General features: G+C 34.3%; 3 protein-coding genes across 4 annotated transcripts; all 3 read left to right on the top strand.

Annotated features, from left to right (window-relative positions):
- Positions 1–1,699: 1,699 nt before the first annotated feature.
- Positions 1,700–5,353, top strand: LOC105168362 (serine/threonine protein phosphatase 2A 57 kDa regulatory subunit B' theta isoform). Its single transcript, XM_011088419.3, has 2 exons — positions 1,700–3,687; positions 4,731–5,353. The coding sequence occupies exons 1-2, from the start codon at positions 2,488–2,490 to the stop codon at positions 5,058–5,060; spliced, it is 1,530 nt and encodes a 509-aa protein (XP_011086721.1). The 5' UTR covers positions 1,700–2,487; the 3' UTR covers positions 5,061–5,353.
- Positions 5,354–8,917: 3,564 nt separating this feature from the next.
- On the top strand, positions 8,918–11,676 carry LOC105168360 (putative carboxylesterase 11). Its single transcript, XM_011088418.3, has 2 exons — positions 8,918–9,871; positions 10,681–11,676. Exons 1-2 carry the CDS (start codon positions 9,159–9,161, stop codon positions 11,216–11,218), a joined length of 1,251 nt encoding a protein of 416 aa, XP_011086720.1. The 5' UTR covers positions 8,918–9,158; the 3' UTR covers positions 11,219–11,676.
- A 594-nt stretch (positions 11,677–12,270) lies between these two features.
- LOC105168359 (multidrug resistance protein) lies at positions 12,271–15,995 on the top strand. Of its 2 annotated transcripts, XM_011088417.3 has the most exons (6): positions 12,276–12,685; positions 13,280–13,417; positions 14,077–14,163; positions 14,296–14,343; positions 15,416–15,579; positions 15,679–15,995. In XM_011088417.3, exons 1-6 carry the CDS (start codon positions 12,404–12,406, stop codon positions 15,689–15,691), a joined length of 732 nt encoding a protein of 243 aa, XP_011086719.1. In that variant the 5' UTR covers positions 12,276–12,403; the 3' UTR covers positions 15,692–15,995. The 2 variants fall into 2 exon arrangements, with proteins under 2 accessions (XP_088739982.1, XP_011086719.1); XM_088883856.1 differs by lacking the exons at positions 15,416–15,579; positions 15,679–15,995 and adding an exon at positions 14,416–15,375 and having other exon boundaries at positions 12,271–12,685.
- The last annotated feature ends 830 nt before the right edge of the window (positions 15,996–16,825 follow it).

Here is a 16,825-nt window from a genome sequence, read left to right as displayed (position 1 = left end):
TTGCCTATAATTGGGATTACATTTTCGATTATTTTTAGCTTTCCGAACATTACCCAAAAACATAATTACCTTGATCGAATGAAGCGATTTATATTTCGTTTTTTGTTTCGAAAAAACACAAAATATTAGAGTTAAGAAATTACACTGACTTGTGTTTTTATCTAATGTTGATATGTGTCTTATACTGATTAAAAATGAGTAGTTTGATTTATAGTGAGGTGTCTTTTTAGGAACAACTGAAACTCCAACCTAAATAGACAATAATTTGCAAATTTTGGTATTTGTATATGAAACTACAATAAGTTGATTTAGAGTAGAAAAACCACAAGAACAACATGTGTAAGAGTTTTTATGTGTCCAAAAATTACACCAACACAGCAACACACCATGGGTGCCTGTTGACTTTGACCAAACTGTCCCAGCTAAGACTGGGAATCTGGGAATTTAATTGTAAATATTGTACTTCTCTGCACTCATTCCATAAATAAGATGTGTATTGCAAATGTAGTCCTGTAATTTACAGATTACTCATATTCAGTCCTAAGATTTTGATAATTATGCATTTTTAGTCCTTTTCTTTAATCAATAGCTCTGTTAAATCGAACGGCCGTTAGTCTTTATATTTTCTTATTTTCATGTTTTATTGTTTTTTTCTTATAATTTTTTCTTTTTTCGTCTCCTGATTAGTTATATTATTACGTATTTTTCCATAGTTAAATAAAATATTATTAGAAAGTAATCAAATAATTCTATTATGGGTAAATATTTTGCTCCAATTTTTGTCAAAATAGAGACGAAATAATTCTATCCCGATTGTAACATGTGCCGGACAAGTACTTATTTTTACTATAATATTGTAAAAATAACTATTTATGATGAACCAATAAAGACATAATAACATGCTGTCATATAATACAAATACTGGAATATATAATTTTTTTAAAAAAAATATAATACATTTCGAGCGTAATTATTTAATTATTGTATAACAAAAAATATAAGCATATACATGTACATACATACATCATTAATAAATAATTCATAGAAAAATAGTTACGACTATAATAAGAAAGTCATTAATTTTAGTTTTGGTATTGGATATAAATAAATAATATTTATAGATGATGATATTATTGAAAAAAAAATAAAAGAAGCCCATAACCTCAAAATTAAGTACAAAGGAAAAAAATGAGGTAGAATGAACTTTCCTATGCCAGTATGATTTTTATTAAATTTTAAGAATTTAATAAATTTATAACGTATATCAAAAAAATTATCGTAACCAGAACATGTCGAACACCATCGGCCATGTCAGTGCTCTATCGTTTTTGTCTTGATGAGACGGTCCTATTATGTATAAGTATTTTTTTTTTTTTGTTTATTGTTTTAGTTTAGCTTGTTCAGTATATATTTAAATTTTATTGATATCGAGTTGGTACCTAATGTATGCAACACTTTACGAAATAACTTTTTAGAATTTTTATATGTACCACTTTATGTTATTTGTAAATGAAATATTTGAAAAAAGGACAAAAAAGAAATGCACAATCATTTAATTTTAAATTAAATTTTGTCAAAAAAGAGGGACTAAAAGTACAATTTTGACAAATTCAGTGGAGTATTATGAAATTCCGGAAAACTGCGTGACTGGAAAATAAATACAAGGAAGAATTTATGCGTCAAAAAACAACAACGAAAGAGAGAAAAAATTAAAACGTTGATAGTGAGAGGAATTTCAAGAACAAAGCGAACGAGATTTTGATCGTTCGTAGCGTATGATAGTTAATCTTTACTCGCCCTAGTTCTCAATTCCTCTGCAGTAAGCGCTTGCTACTCCCCCTTTGTTGTGCATATTCTTGCTTCCTCTTAGCTTTTATCCATTTGGTGAAATTATCGAGTGCGAAAATTTGTGCTTCGTTTATAGATTTTGTTGTACTTGGATTGGGATAATTCAAGTTGCTGAATGTTTGTTGCTGTGTGTTTCTGAAGTGGATTTAAGTATGGGTTTTCGAGTTTAAGTCAAAAGGCTCGAACTTTATGCTTTAGTTTTAGTGAAAAGTGGCAAATTTTGGTAAAGGGTGTGAAGGGGAAGTTGGGTTATTTGGATTGATTGAGGCATTAGTAGGATTTTGTTGATCTTTGGTTGAGAGTGGTTTCTGCAGTTTGAGTAGCTTTTTTTATGGTGGCTTCGCTGATTTTTCTTGATGAAAAAAGGGGTATGTTTAATCCCCTTTCTTTGAAAATATAGGGGAAATTTGAATCTTGCTTGATTTTCTGAAGGTTTGGCATATATGCAAGTAATTGGTGTGTCCAAATTTTGAAACTTGATCATCGTTCAGTTTTCTGACTTTGGGCGTCTGATTTTGGGGTTTTGTGTTGAAAGAATAAAAGCCTCTCAAGATAACATTTGGTGTCTACTTCAAGTTGGATATATCATCGTTCTTTGTGAGATTTTGGAGGGTCGGATTGGGGTAAATTAATTGAAATATGATCAAACAGATATTTGGAAAGATTCCTCGGAAGCATTCTAAATATGCTGGAGAGCCGAGTCCATCTTCAAGTTCTTTGACTACTTCAAAGAGAAGTGAAGGAGGAAACAAAAGATTAAGCAGTGCAGTTGACGACGTTATTTCAGCCCCGTATTCTGTTTTAAGCATTGGAAATAACACAGAAGACAAGTTTGTTCGGGATAAGAACTCGAGATTGAATGGAAATTTAGTTTCTGCTTCATATGAAGCACTACCGAGTTTTAGAGATGTTCCCACTTCTGAAAAGCAGCTCTTGTTTATCCGTAAGGTTAAGATGTGCTGTGTCGAATTTGACTTTACTGACCCTACAAAGAACCTTAAAGAAAAAGAGATCAAGCGACAGACTTTGTTAGAGTTAGTGGAGTATATGACTTCTACAACTGGGAAATTTACCGAAACGGTAATGCAGGAAGTTGTTAAGATGGTGTCAGTGAATATCTTTAGAGAGTTTACTCCTCAGCCAAGGGAGAACAAGCTGGTAGATGGCGTTGATTTGGAAGAGGATGAGCCTGCAATGGATCCTGCATGGCCTCATTTGCAGGTTGTGTATGAATTTTTGCTGAGGTTTGTTGCTTCGCCAGAAACTGATGCCAAGATTGCCAAAAGATATATTGATCATTCGTTTGTTCTGAAATTGCTTGATCTCTTTGACTCTGAAGATCCCAGGGAGAGGGAGTACTTGAAAACAATACTACACCGCATCTATGGAAAATTCATGGTGCATCGGCCGTTCATAAGGAAAGCTATCAATAACATATTCTATCACTTTATTTTTGAGACGGAGAAACATAATGGCGTCGCTGAATTTCTTGAAGTTCTTGGCAGCATAATTAATGGGTTTGCTTTGCCTCTTAAAGAAGAGCATAAGCTCTTTCTTGTGCGAACATTGATTCCCTTGCATAAACCGAAATGTTTGGCTATGTACCATCAACAATTATCCTATTGTATTACACAATTTGTAGAGAAAGACTGCAAGCTTGCTGATATTATTATCAGGGGACTGATAAAATATTGGCCAGTTACCAACAGCTCAAAGGAAGTTCTCTTTCTTAACGAGCTGGAGGAGGTCTTAGAAGCGACGCAGGCACCAGAATTCCAACGCTGCATGGTACCTTTGTTTCATCAAATTTCACATAGCTTGAATAGTTTGCACTTTCAGGTATCTATTATGCCATTTTATTACCACTCTCTTTCTCTTTTTAGCACTTTTGTATATTTGCAGCATATATATCCTTTCAGAACCCTTTATGTGCTTGGTATAACCTTCAAGTGCTGTTATATACTACCATGTCCTTGGTAACGGACCTCACCTTAATAATATTCCCATGAAGGGGTTCTAAGATTAATTGAACTAGGTGTGTGTTTATATATATATATATATGTATATGTTATGCAATATGTCATGTTTTTGAGCTTTGATTCTATTTCACCCTGTTCTTATGAAATGCGTCCAATTAATTATAAGGAGTGATTATCATTTTCCATTATGAATGATTGCATTCTTGAAATAATCTCTACTCAATTCATTTACTTAACTTGGAGAACGGAACTGTCTCAAATGATCGAATAATGACACTGCATATCTGGCCCTTCGTCCTTGGATAAGTACTTGGGATAGAGGAGGTGATTGCAATAATTATTCAGTTTATCTACTGTGATAATGACTGCTCACAGCTGCATTGGCTGGTGATAATAGTTGGTAGGAGATTCATTATGAATTAGTTAATTCTTTGTGGTAGGCAACTTTTGAGGGTTTCGTTGGTGGTCGTTTCACGATTGTTTGAAAGTATAGTTGTCAATGATGACTTTTTAATGAGACAGACTTAAGGTTAGTATGGTTCGATGACGGTGAAACCAACTTTCTAAAGTAATGGTATGCTTTCTAGGATAGTAGAGAGCTGGTGTGGTTTTAAGAAATCACTTTCTCTTTTAATATTGATTTCATTTCCATTTTTGTGCATTAGCATTGTAACTGTTGCTTGTAGAATTTAGTTCATTAAGCATCAAGTTGTATTCTAATGGAAAGTTAGATTACTTAATCTAATAATTTTCAGAAATTGTATTTGCATTAATGGGTCGTTAGAGTCTTCTTACTTGTATAACGCTCAAGATTATTGCATGGCTACGTGTTTTCAGTTTCACTCTTTGGTCGCCTTATTTGATTTATTACATATCAACCCAATTATCGTTTCTTTCATTTAGGTGGCAGAGAGGGCCTTGTTTTTGTGGAACAACGACCACATCGAGAACCTGATCAAGCAAAACCGCAAGGTTATACTTCCCATAATCTTCCCCTCGTTAGAGAAAAACGCTAGACACCACTGGAACCAGGCTGTCCACAGCTTGACTCTGAATGTTCGCAAGATCTTCTACGACCTCGACCCTGACCTATTCAAGTCATGCCAGATTAAGTTTCAAAACGATGAAGCAAAGGAAAACGAGGTCAAAGAGAGACGTGAAGCGATATGGAAACGCTTGGAAGAAGTTGCTGCAGAGAAGGCTGCAAGTAATCAACCTATTCTTGTCCCTTGAACACAACTTGAATTCAAATCGCCTCTTTGCTTCTCCTTTTCATCCATCTTTTTCTACTTTTTTCTTTAAAGTTTGTTCGTACATTTCTTTCTTTTTTTCATGAGGGTGGGGACGAGTCTGGTTAGAGGGTAGGCGTAGCCGTTTAGGCATCGAGACGTGCCAAATTCTAGTTGTTTAATTTGCTTGTGTATTTTAGCATCCATTTATAGTGTGAAGATATAAAAATAACTTGACTGGTGTTGAAGATGGCAATTTTGTACCATCTATTTGAGATTGATTTATGGTTGTTGGAAGAGTTTGTCCAAATATATGTTGTTTTCTTATTCTTTTCTACAAAAAAATTTGAGTGCCTGCAGCCCGATCATTACCACGGATCAGGATATGCCTACGGATTTATAGGTTGCTTACAGGATTATTTATAAGTTTTATATTGTTTTTGTTATATCAATAAAGGAAATCGAACCCACGATCATACTTTTCAGATTCATCTTTGTAAGAATTGAATAATTCTCAAAATCAATATCAAAGTTTTATTATTTTTCCTAATGTACTTCTCGAAATATTATATTTTCCAAATTTATTTTTCTAAACCAATCAGAATTACCCTAAAAATAACCCCAAAAATCGCGTAGGAAGCCTTACTCTAAACGAGCAAAGGGAGCATACTCGATGCATGAGTATATTTAATTTTTTTATTGTGTTTATCAAACTAAATAAAAAATAAAATAAAATAATTAACTTATAAGAACTATAGAATTAATAACCAAAGTTATTTATTTTAAGATGCTTACACTTAATAAATAATATATATATATATATATATTTGTACCTATGAATTTCAAGATGATCAATAATTGTTGGTGAAATCCTATCCAATTTGACTAATATTTTTGGATGGATCAACATACCAAGTGAATAAAGTAAAATTGAGAAGTTTGGGAATAAAATGGTATAATTAAAGACTTTATGGTATATCTCTAGAAAAATATAATTATTATAATTTTATTGACCACAAGTTTGAAATTGGGGTTAGGAATAATAGTTGGGCTGCTTTGATTTTTCCAAAGTATCAAGTAGATAAATTTGAATTGACATTTTGTTAGGATATAGACATGATGATCTCATTTCTATTTTTTTAAGGTAACAGTGATAAACTATTATTAATAGTAGATAACAACTCCTATACTATATAGGAGACAACGTCTCATGGACCTGGTAAAGTTCGAACCCATAACCTCTAAGATTATGAGGCTTTAACTTCGCCAACTGAGTTAAATCTTATTAATTGATTTAAACTCTATTATATTGTAAAATAGTTGTTATCGAAAAAACATGAGTTAGTTTTATGTAATTTTTATTTATTTTTAATTATAGATTCGGTGTGAGTATTTGTTTATGTGTACTACATTAAAAAATTCTAATTATTAAGCATGGTTCTAACTTTTTTACATATAAAATATTGATTAATTTTTTATTGGGACTAAATCTATCATTTACTTAAAAATAATTTAAGAATATTCACTATTTACCGGTCCATTCGGGACGGGTTTCGTCCATCTAAACGAGTATAAATATAGGTTTGAGTTTGATTTTTATGAACTCGTTCTGTACTGGACGGATCCCAAATTTTGTTGCGGACTCGCCATGAACTCGCGAGGTGGGTCCTAATCCAAATTTTCTTAAACAAAGTGGGGGTGGATCTTTATTTCGGTCCAATTCATTCCACTGTCGATATTAAAATACAATCATAATATTGATAGAGCGAAATTGATTTCACAAATATATTTAAATAGAAGTGGTCTATCCTTATCAACTGAGCTGACAGGTAGAAATTAGAATCAATAATTTGTAATTTGAAATATACCCTACTTCAAGTTATAATGCTGTTTTTATAATTTAAATATGTAAAAGCTATGAAACTCTTTCACTATGTTTGTTTTTATTTTCAAATTATTTTCGAGACAAGTCAGAACATACTCAATGTTTGTCATTATTCAAAAACATCTTATTTATGTATTTTTAATTGTTTTAGCATTAATACATATATATATACACACACACACACATATACATAGATATATATAAAAAAGACATGATTTGACAATGCTTTGTCAATGAATAGTAATTTTATCTCCCAAAACACAATATTAAACATATAAAACTTATTTTAAATGATCTCCAAAAATAAATCCAAACATATATACTATCTCTAACACACTTATTTATCTTTATTTATCTTTATTTTTCTTTCTCTATCTCCACAAAACACAAAGAAACACTCAGAAAATGAATCCAAACACTATGTTTGTAATTTGAAAGTTTTTCCTACTCCTTTGAATCTTATTTGCTCTTGCAATTTCACAAAAAAAAGTTTACTTTATTATTCAACATTGATTTTTCTTTTTATTTTTCCCAAAAATTACCAAAATAAGCACTCTATTCTTATATAAAAAAAAAAATCCTCCACTAAAGATTATCTTTTTTATATAAAACAACAATTCAATAATGTGACATTACAATTCTTAATAATTAATTTGTTTCAAGTGAATTGATTACAGTTACATAAATAATTTTAATTATTAATAATCAATATATTATAATTTACTAATATTAAATATGTATAATTAATCAATAACTACTATTATAAAACACTCGTGAGTTTATCCCAGTGCTAGGGCATCGATTATCGGTACCAACGTGCAATATGAACACTCAGTTGGATCTGTCACGAATGGGGTGATCACAGAGAAGTGGCCGAATGTAGTTCCTGAGCGCAACTTGTAGCGAATAAAATCAAGTTATCAATTTTAAATAAAATATAATTAATCAATAACTATTGTTACAATATATCAATTATTATCATTATTAAGGATTCGTTCAGTCCAAATGGGAGGAAAAAGAAAGCGAAAATAAGGAGGATGATCAAAAGAATAATAGTTTTCCTTCAAGTTGTTTAGTAAGATTGAAAGAAAAGTAAATTTCAAATATTTTAACTTATTTGGTACGAGAAAATTAAATTATAAGAAAATACTTCCACTTGTCGCCTTTGCCCTCTTTTTTTATCTGGACGATGTCGTTGTCGCCAGATTTGGGGGCAATGCCGCCGCTCCCATCTGCAGGAGAAACACCCCCTCTGATTGAAATTAATTGATTAGATTTGACGAATATTATTTAATTAAAAAAATATTCAATGATCATTAAAATATATAATAAAAAGAGCATAGCGATCATATGAAGAGAAAAAATTAATGTTGTTAAATCAATTTAACAGAAATGAGCAAGTAAATTACGTTTAATAAAATAGAGGGGGGTTTTTCACCTATTTTTAAAATATGAATTTTTAATTAAAATTTTAAAACATCGGAAATTTTTATGCTATTTAGCGAAAATTTGAAAAACTTGATTAATAAAAATATTTATCAAACAAAATCAAGAATATTTTTTACTAATAAAAACATTCATTGTTGATTTCAATGCAATAGTTTTTCAGCGATTTTGTTTTTTTTTCTTTAGTGATTATATACGGTATTATCAGTGGAAATGAAAAAAAATAAAGAAAAAAATAAAAAAATATATATTTATTATCGTTTTGATATTATACTTTTATATTTTTACTCAATTTTAAACAAAAACAAGATTAGACTTCAAAAAATTTCATATATATTAAGTTTTAATTCATCTCTATCTTTTTTCTGACTAAACCCTAAATTCTCTCTTATGATATTTTGTTTTACTTCCAACTTTTTTTTATAATCATATTTTTCATTCCAACAAAACATAGTATGAACAGCAACACATCGGTGCAGTTCCAAAGCGCCAATGGGCAGCTGAGTGAGTTGTAATCATGTGTACAACTAATCAATGCACCAAGAGTCCAGCTTGGCACCTCCGTGTTACCGCCGTCATATTCTCTCTCTATCTCTCTTGAAATTTCTCCGTCTCCAGAAGCTCTCGTCACATAGAGAGAGAATTGAACCAGTCTTCTCTCTGTTTTTCTTCCATGTGAATTCAAAGCTTTGCAAGTCATAGTCCACTCGCAGACGTATAAATGCGGTATTTTCTTTGATATTTGCAGATATTTCTGCGTGTGAATCGGAAATGCCGAGCATAACGGTGAAGCTATACAGCGTCTTGTTCAAATTCTTCCTCAAGCGCAAGTTACAAGCTCTGCTTGAATCTCATACTCGGAACCCATATGGTGTTGTTTCGCGGCCGGATGAGGCCGTTGCTGCCGCGAACCCATGTTTTTCCGATGACGGTGTTGCCACTAAGGACCTCCACATCGACCCCGCGACTTCCCTTTCGCTGCGGATTTTCCTCCCTGATTCAGCCATAATTTCGGGTAAATCAGTTCCGGATCTTAGAGTCAGGGTTCCGATGAGCAGGAGTTTGAAGAAAGTTTCGGATAATGGGGTTGTTTATGGTGGGTACTCGCCTGAGAAAAACGGGCGGAATTGCCGGAAATTGCCCGTTATTTTGCAGTTCCACGGTGGAGGGTGGGTAAGCGGTGGAAGTGATACGGTAGCGAACGATGTGTTTTGCAGGAGGATAGCGAAATTGTGCGACGCGGTGGTGGTTGCAGTGGGGTATAGGTTGGCGCCGGAAAGTAGGTATCCAGCTGCTTTTGATGATGGGGTGAAAGTCCTGAATTGGTTGGGGAAGCAGGCGAATTTGGCTGAGTGTGATCGGTCTTGGGCGAATGGGAGAGTTGGAGGTATAGGGGGAGAAGATGGGGGGAGAAGACAGATTGTTGATGGATTTGGGGCGTCGATGGTTGAGCCGTGGTTGGCAGCTCATGGAGATCCATCTAGGTATATGTTTTGATCCTAAGCTAAGATGATCTTGTGAAAATATATGTGGAAAAAAGAATGAAGTTTTATACATGCTTCTTCGTATTGCTATAGTCGAAAATGGTGTGAATTTGTATGTAGAACTCCTGATTAGTTAGAATCTTTTTCGATTGTATGGACTTGTGCAAGTTCATGATTAAGTGATCCTCTTTCCTGAAGTGTTAAGTCATTGGTAAATGCTACATGGTTAGTAGAATTAAACTTGACAGCTGTATTATGAGTCCCATTCAACTTTGTTTTTACTGTTTTCAATGCTTTCCTTTTGTTTCTTTCTTGATAGGGAAAGACCTTTGATAATTTTGTTATGGAAGAACTTCAGAATCCATGAGCAATGGAAACATGATGAGTAATATCAGAACTTGTGCAGTTCTTTGATATATGGTCTTGGCCTTGTTACTAGTTCTGTATGATTGCTCCTTTGTGTGTTTGCTAGTTTGCTTTGCCCCTCTTTTAGTGATCAGCTTTCTAGTAGCATGGTCGAGAGCTCTATCTGGACCGTAAAAAAATTGTGACCTCTGTTTCAGGTTTTGGCAAATAAAGTATAGCCAATCAATCGGTAACTAATACTGAGAGAGACGAAATATGCTTCTCCTATATGCAGTTTGGTTCTTTTTTTTCTTCTTGTTGTGACCTCATTATACAAGTAGTAGTGATTTCCTCATATAATGCTATTGCTAATTAACAATTTGACTTTTAGAACTGTTGCAAATTTTTGTCATTATGGTACTTAATTGGCTGAAAGAGGCTGATCTGGTGAGATCTTGAAACAGGTGTGTTCTTCTTGGAGCCAGCTGTGGTGCAAATATTGCTAACTATGTTGCACGGTATGCGGTCGAGGCAGGCAAGCGTCTAGACCCCGTAAGAGTGGTGGCTCAAGTCCTCATGTACCCTTTCTTCATTGGAAGCATTCCCACACCTTCTGAGATCAAACTATGTAATTCTTATCTCTATGACAAATCTATGTCTTTGCTCGCGTGGAAACTCTTCCTACCAGAAGACAAATTAAACTTGGACCACCCAGCCGGCAACCCTTTCAACCCTGTACGGGAAGTACCCCTGAAACTCATGCCACCAACACTGACAGTTGTGGCTGAGCACGATTGGATGCGTGACCGTGCTATTTTATACTCAGAGGAGCTTCGAAAGGCTAAAATAGATGCCCCCCTTCTTGATTACAAGGACACAATTCATGAATTTGCGACCCTTGATGCGCTTCTCAAGACCCCTGAAGCCCAAGCTTGCTCTGAGGACATTGCTATATGGGTGAAGAAATATATATCTCTGAGAGGTCATGAGTTTTCTTATTGAGTGAATTGGAACAGAGAAACTCCATTTTGTGGTGGTACGATTTGTAGAAGCGCAGACAACTCCCCACTCTCTTCAAACTGGGAAGCTATTAGTGTCGGTGACATCATTTGGAGTAAATTTTGGTGGGCTCGGCCATGGGATTCTGTGTAGTGGCTGAGATATATGGAAAGGACTGAGAAATTTGTGCAAACTCTGGTATACAGGTTGAGGTAGTGGAGTTTTTCCTTTTTTTCCTGTATTTTTTTCCTGTAAGATAGATAATGCTAGTGTATATTATGATGTTGGTCTCCGAAAATCTGGAAGCCAGTTTTCCTGATTGAAGACCGAGAGTCATCGGTTTTACAATTTATTCTTTTTGACACTGAGCTCTCTTTTTGTACAGGAACAAGAGAATAAATGTGTAATTTTTTGTAACTTGATTATCATCTGTATGAAAATTTGACCGTTTTAAAGGATCATGATGGATTTTATTGAAGTCATTCTGTATCTGCATTTGCTATGTGATTTAGACAAACACAATTACAAGATTTAACCATTGGAACACCATGACTACTTTCCTGCACGGCGAGCCAAACGGAGATGGCCTTGAAAACAGCGTTCCGTCACTGCCGGCAGGCTCTAAACATAGAACTTGATTCTCTAATTCACCTAAGGTCATATACTAATGATGCTAACAATTTGAACATAAGTTCAGCTCTCACATCAGCTTTAAGCTCCAAGAAGATCACACTACACCTACTTAGCAACTGTACCACAAAAGATTTCTTGGAGGCCCTGATGTAAAATAACTATTCTACAATCTTTGAGTCTTCAGGTACAGTGATGCTCAAAGAATGGTGTCTGATCTCTTCTTTCTGTACATAGGCCGCAGTGATTCTTTAGAGATGTGTGCCCCCACTGAAAGATCTGTTTTAGAATTTTCAAAGGACCACAATGTAAATAACAAAAACTTCTGGCCTGCTGACACTCCACGTGTGCAATTACTGGATTTTCCAGACTTCCAATTCTCTCAGCCAAAAGAAAAGCCATAAAATGTGAAAAAAGAAATAAAACAAAAGGAAACTGAAATTTTGTGGATAAGCTTTAGCCAGTAACACATACTTTCCCTCCTAGCAAACATCAAACATTAATCAAGAATCTTGAAACAGTTGAAAGTTTTTCAGTTCTTCTGAAGAGAGTTCTGTTATGGAGGTGGGAATGTCTTTGAATCCACTGGTGAGACTGCCCTTATCATCAAATGGAAGAACACATGAAGATTCACTCATCAGACACTCACTGTTTTCCACAAAAACAACAACAGCCCAGAAACCATACCAGCAGAAAAGGCAGCATAGATTGCTGGTAGTTGAAGCAAAAGGAAAGAAAGGAATGGCGGCCAGACAATACCAGCGGGCACCCCCTCCTCCTCTGCCCAAGCTTGAAGATGATGGCAACCCAAAATTTGTTATCTTTATTCGCGTGGCAAATGTTTGTTCCCTCCCCCCCCCCTCTCACACACACACCACACACGCCACACACCAAGATTCTTGGACGACTTCTTTATCTTGTGTTTCTTTCTTTTCTTGGTAATCATTTTGTTCAAGTTTGAGTTTTTATTGTGTAGCTCGAGGGAAAATGTATGGTCATGGATGATTATAGTTACTGTCTTACTGATGTTATGATTTTGAACATTGCTTGTTACTAGTTCTAGGGGAATTAATGACTTGAGGCAGACAAGGTTTGCAATTTTAGAGCAAAATAGATGGGGAAAATCTTAATTTGCTAAAGGGCAATAAAATTGAAAACCTTTTTGATTGTAAATGTGTCTTTTTTAGTAGGGTCGTCCAGCCTATCTTTCTCTTCATCATATTATCTTGTACGACTCTTTGGAATCTTGTGAGATTTGATCAGAACTCAATGAGTAAGCCCATTGAATTCATATGTCCCTCTGTCGTTATCAAGTATCTCTCTCGTTGAATGGTTGGTGAATATGCACCTATCGATCTTGAATTGCATTAAGCTCTCTATTTCTGAAGCTTTCAGCTTGCGGTTACGAAAGTTTGCTGTTTTCATCTTGGTCAGGTTTACCTTTGGTACCCCCTGAATATCGTAACGGGTGGCACAACAGCGAAAATCATGGTTTCTGCAAAGGATAATTTTCTGGGGAAATATATCTACAAGGATACTCTAGCTAGGAATCTTGCAGCAGTTATTTATAGAGTGAGTTTCCAGCTGTTGAAATTTTGCTGCATTCATTGATGAGTGACTATTGCACCAAATTTTCGTCTATTACTATCTATGGATGGTGAAGAGCAGCTCTGTCTCATTTCTTGTTTTGAACTTTGGCTAAGATGAAATACTTCTTTATGACATGGAAAGCTTTTGATCCTACAAAATCTTGCTTGTTAAAACATAGAAACAGTTCTCGCTAAGTAGTTCTTTTTGTTTGCGGGGCTATTATTTTTGCCTCCCTCTTCCTTTGGGGGGAAAGAAAAGCAGAATGATCTTACTAAATGGGCTACTGTAATTTGTGTGAAGAAAGAGCTTTAAAGATGATATTTGCATATTATTGTAAAGAATTTATCTGAATAGTGAAGAAATATTTTCTCAAGGCCTCTTCAATTTGTTTTGTTCCATGACATGCTTATATTATGGAGAAGTCTTAATTTCATCCTTTTCGTAATCTTTTATATCTTTTTTGACTAGATCTTATCGTACTTAGGATTGGATCTATATAGCTTGGAAGCAGTAGCTTTAGGCAGATAGTTTGATGACATATATATACAATCTGCAGCTGCACGTCTTAGCTATTATGGTTTTGACTTTTTACATGACTTTAAAAGACCACATTTTCTTCTTTGTATATTCTATTGAAACAGGATGAGAAGGAAATACAGAAAATGGCTATGAAACAGTTCCGCGTGCTGCGTTCAGCGACTGACTTCCGATATGGCTACAAACTTGTTGTAATGTTTCTAATCTCTGCTTTCCATTTTGTTCTGGTTTCAGACTCATACGATGCACAAAAAAGTTGAAAAATGAAAATTCAAATGTCAGAAACTTTTTGTTTTCTGATATCCTATGCTCTTAACATGCAGGAAAACAACAATCTAAGGGCTGCACTGGCCGCAAATGATGTAATTGAGGTAATAACCAATCGCCAACTCATTTTATCCTTTAGGCCTCATAGTTAAAGGGTATTTCTTGATCATCCTCAGAGGCAAACGAACTCAATTTGGACATATTTCCAACATCAATTACACCAATCCTGGCCATTTTTCACTTCAGTGATCTGGAAAACTGCTCTAACCAAGATTTAACACTACTATGCTTTCTCTTCGAAAACCTGTCTTGGAGACCTGGAGTTTGGTCATACGGTTGCATTCCTCGTCAGCTTAAAGGTTAAAGTCTACTCTGAAATGTTCTTAGACAAAGACAGTAATAATTAATTTCTCTAAGGATGGATCTAAAGAAATCATTTGCTGCTGCTTTAAGAGTTTAAATGGTTTTAAGCACCATTGAGAATTCTTTCCTCAGATGGGCGATTTTGGATGATGGGGTGCCCAAACGTAGAAGGAATTTCGGTTTATATGTGCTGATATTTCTTTTGATGCTTAGCGCAGTAGCTGTTTCAGTTCAGATCTTCTATTTCAGTTTGGTGTTTCATCTGATGTCTCATATACGTGCAAAGTGTTTTTAATAAAGATACACTTTTTTTGCATTGTGTTTGGATTTATAATGGATTTGAACCTAGGATTTCAAATCCCTAATAACAAATCCTTCCGCTTTGTCGGGATAATTTCATATTAAAAAGGATTTCAAATTCTTTAACTCTCATTCTGAGTTATGTTTAGGGTAAATTACACTGACACTCTTTCAGGTTAGAGCTAATTACGCGAGAACCCCTGTTTTTGAAAAATTACAAGTACATCCCCTCGGGGCTAGTATTGTAATATACCTTAGAGGGCGTTTGTGTAAATTTTTTTCCAATATAGTGGGTGTCAATGTAGTTTGTCTAAATATTTATAGATTTCAAATCCCTCTGAAATCTTAGGTATGGATTGATCATATCAACTTAGTGTTCATCTATTACATGATGAAAAGTAAATTGGAGAAGACGATCGGGAGTGAATTTGTATGGTTCGAAAGCCGACATATTTGCTATGATTATCTTGTTTCTCCTCTAATACATTTCGTATTTTTTCTGCAAAATTTCAGCTCCCAACACAGGATGAGCTCAAAACAGTTCTCGATAAGGTGAAGGACTTCTTCGGTGACGCTAAGGAATCTTTTGGGAAGATGACATTCTTAAACTCAGGAACTGAATCATCGGAGGAAGACATCAACCAAGATTCCAAAGAAAAATCCAAGGAAAAATCCGCGTGAGTCTGATGAACTGAACTCGATCAAACTTCTGCATGATCAGTTATTTTCATCGATTTGTAGTGTCATTTGCGCTCACCATTATGAATTCTCATCAGGGTGAAAAGCTGAGGCTAACATGCTAAAGAAAGTAACTCAAGAAGGATAGAGAACTCTACCAGCAGATGAAAATCAATGCTCTTACGCTTCATATATCGCGTTTTTCACCTGTTAAGAATCGCGTTTAAGTTTTGTACACAAGAAGTTTGACGACAATATCTGTTCATAGTTCGTTCTATTGGGAAAATTATTTTGTATTTCGGTTTCTTTCATGTTAATGGCCGCGACGAGCTGCCACCTTCTTTTAAATTAGGAATAATTACATTTACATCCCTTGATTATGATTGAATTATACAAATCACCTTTATTGCTCAAATGATTACATTGATACTACAATCCTATGTATGTGACTGATGTCCCATAACTTCGGACCAGTTTTCCGTAATGTTCTTACTGCACTAAGAAGAGGGTGTGGGGTGAGATAATTCGAAAAAATAGGAGTCATTTTTTTTGTAAAGGATAATTATATTTACACTTGTTATTTATGTTCTATTTATACAAACTGCCCCTATTCTTTTGCATTATTACAGAAATAAATCTTGATAGTAAAAATAAAGGGTAATTTTTGTAATGATGTTGACATTTCATTTGAGGGTTGGTGTATGTGGTATTTTTCTAAAAAATAGAGGGTGGTTTGTGTAAATAATGTTAATGTTTTTGGGGGTATATGTGTAATTTTTTAAATAATAGGAATGACTTACGTAAATAAATGATTAATCAGGTATGTAGATGTAATTATTGTAATTTTATCGTAATAGGAGAGTCGGTGTAATCATTTCTTAAATTTGAGGACTTTGGGAATATTTGTGTCTCGACTTGAGATGGCTGACTTTAAATAAGAGTAAAGATCACTTTGAGAGTATTCATAAATGACTTTATTGAACATCAAAATGTATTAATAGTAAAATTTGTGTACTTATCCAGACACTAAAATGATATTAATCACAAAATTTGGGCATCAAAATAATTTTTACTCGATAAAAAAGATTAAAACTGATCACGTGTGATCACGCCAAGATTATCTTAATAGACAACTTGTGTCCAAAGTACTATGATTAATTTGTGAACATTAACATTATGGGAGTGTTTGCGAAAACTTATGCTTTTAGAAAAGTAATTTTTGTAGAGAAAGTTGAAAATTGTAAT

Source organism: Sesamum indicum, linkage group LG8 (genome assembly GCF_026168435.1).
Source record: "Sesamum indicum cultivar Baizhima isolate 11 linkage group LG8, ASM2616843v1, whole genome shotgun sequence".
Lineage (NCBI taxonomy): Eukaryota > Viridiplantae > Streptophyta > Magnoliopsida > Lamiales > Pedaliaceae > Sesamum > Sesamum indicum.
The sequence above is the reverse complement of the archived record's forward strand: the minus strand, read 5'-3'. Positions and strand labels throughout refer to the sequence as shown.

Coding starts and splice junctions, on each gene's coding strand:
- LOC105168362 (XM_011088419.3), top strand. CDS start 2,488: ATGATCAAACAGATATTTGGAAAGATTCCTCGGAAGCATTCTAAATAT. Junction 3,688..4,730: donor TGAATAGTTTGCACTTTCAG/GTATCTATTATG, acceptor TCTTTCATTTAG/GTGGCAGAGAGGGCCTTGTT.
- LOC105168360 (XM_011088418.3), top strand. CDS start 9,159: ATGCCGAGCATAACGGTGAAGCTATACAGCGTCTTGTTCAAATTCTTC. Junction 9,872..10,680: donor GCTCATGGAGATCCATCTAG/GTATATGTTTTG, acceptor ATCTTGAAACAG/GTGTGTTCTTCTTGGAGCCA.
- LOC105168359 (XM_011088417.3), top strand. CDS start 12,404: ATGGAGGTGGGAATGTCTTTGAATCCACTGGTGAGACTGCCCTTATCA. Junction 13,418..14,076: donor TTGCAGCAGTTATTTATAGA/GTGAGTTTCCAG, acceptor CTATTGAAACAG/GATGAGAAGGAAATACAGAA. Junction 14,164..14,295: donor GATATGGCTACAAACTTGTT/GTAATGTTTCTA, acceptor CTTAACATGCAG/GAAAACAACAATCTAAGGGC.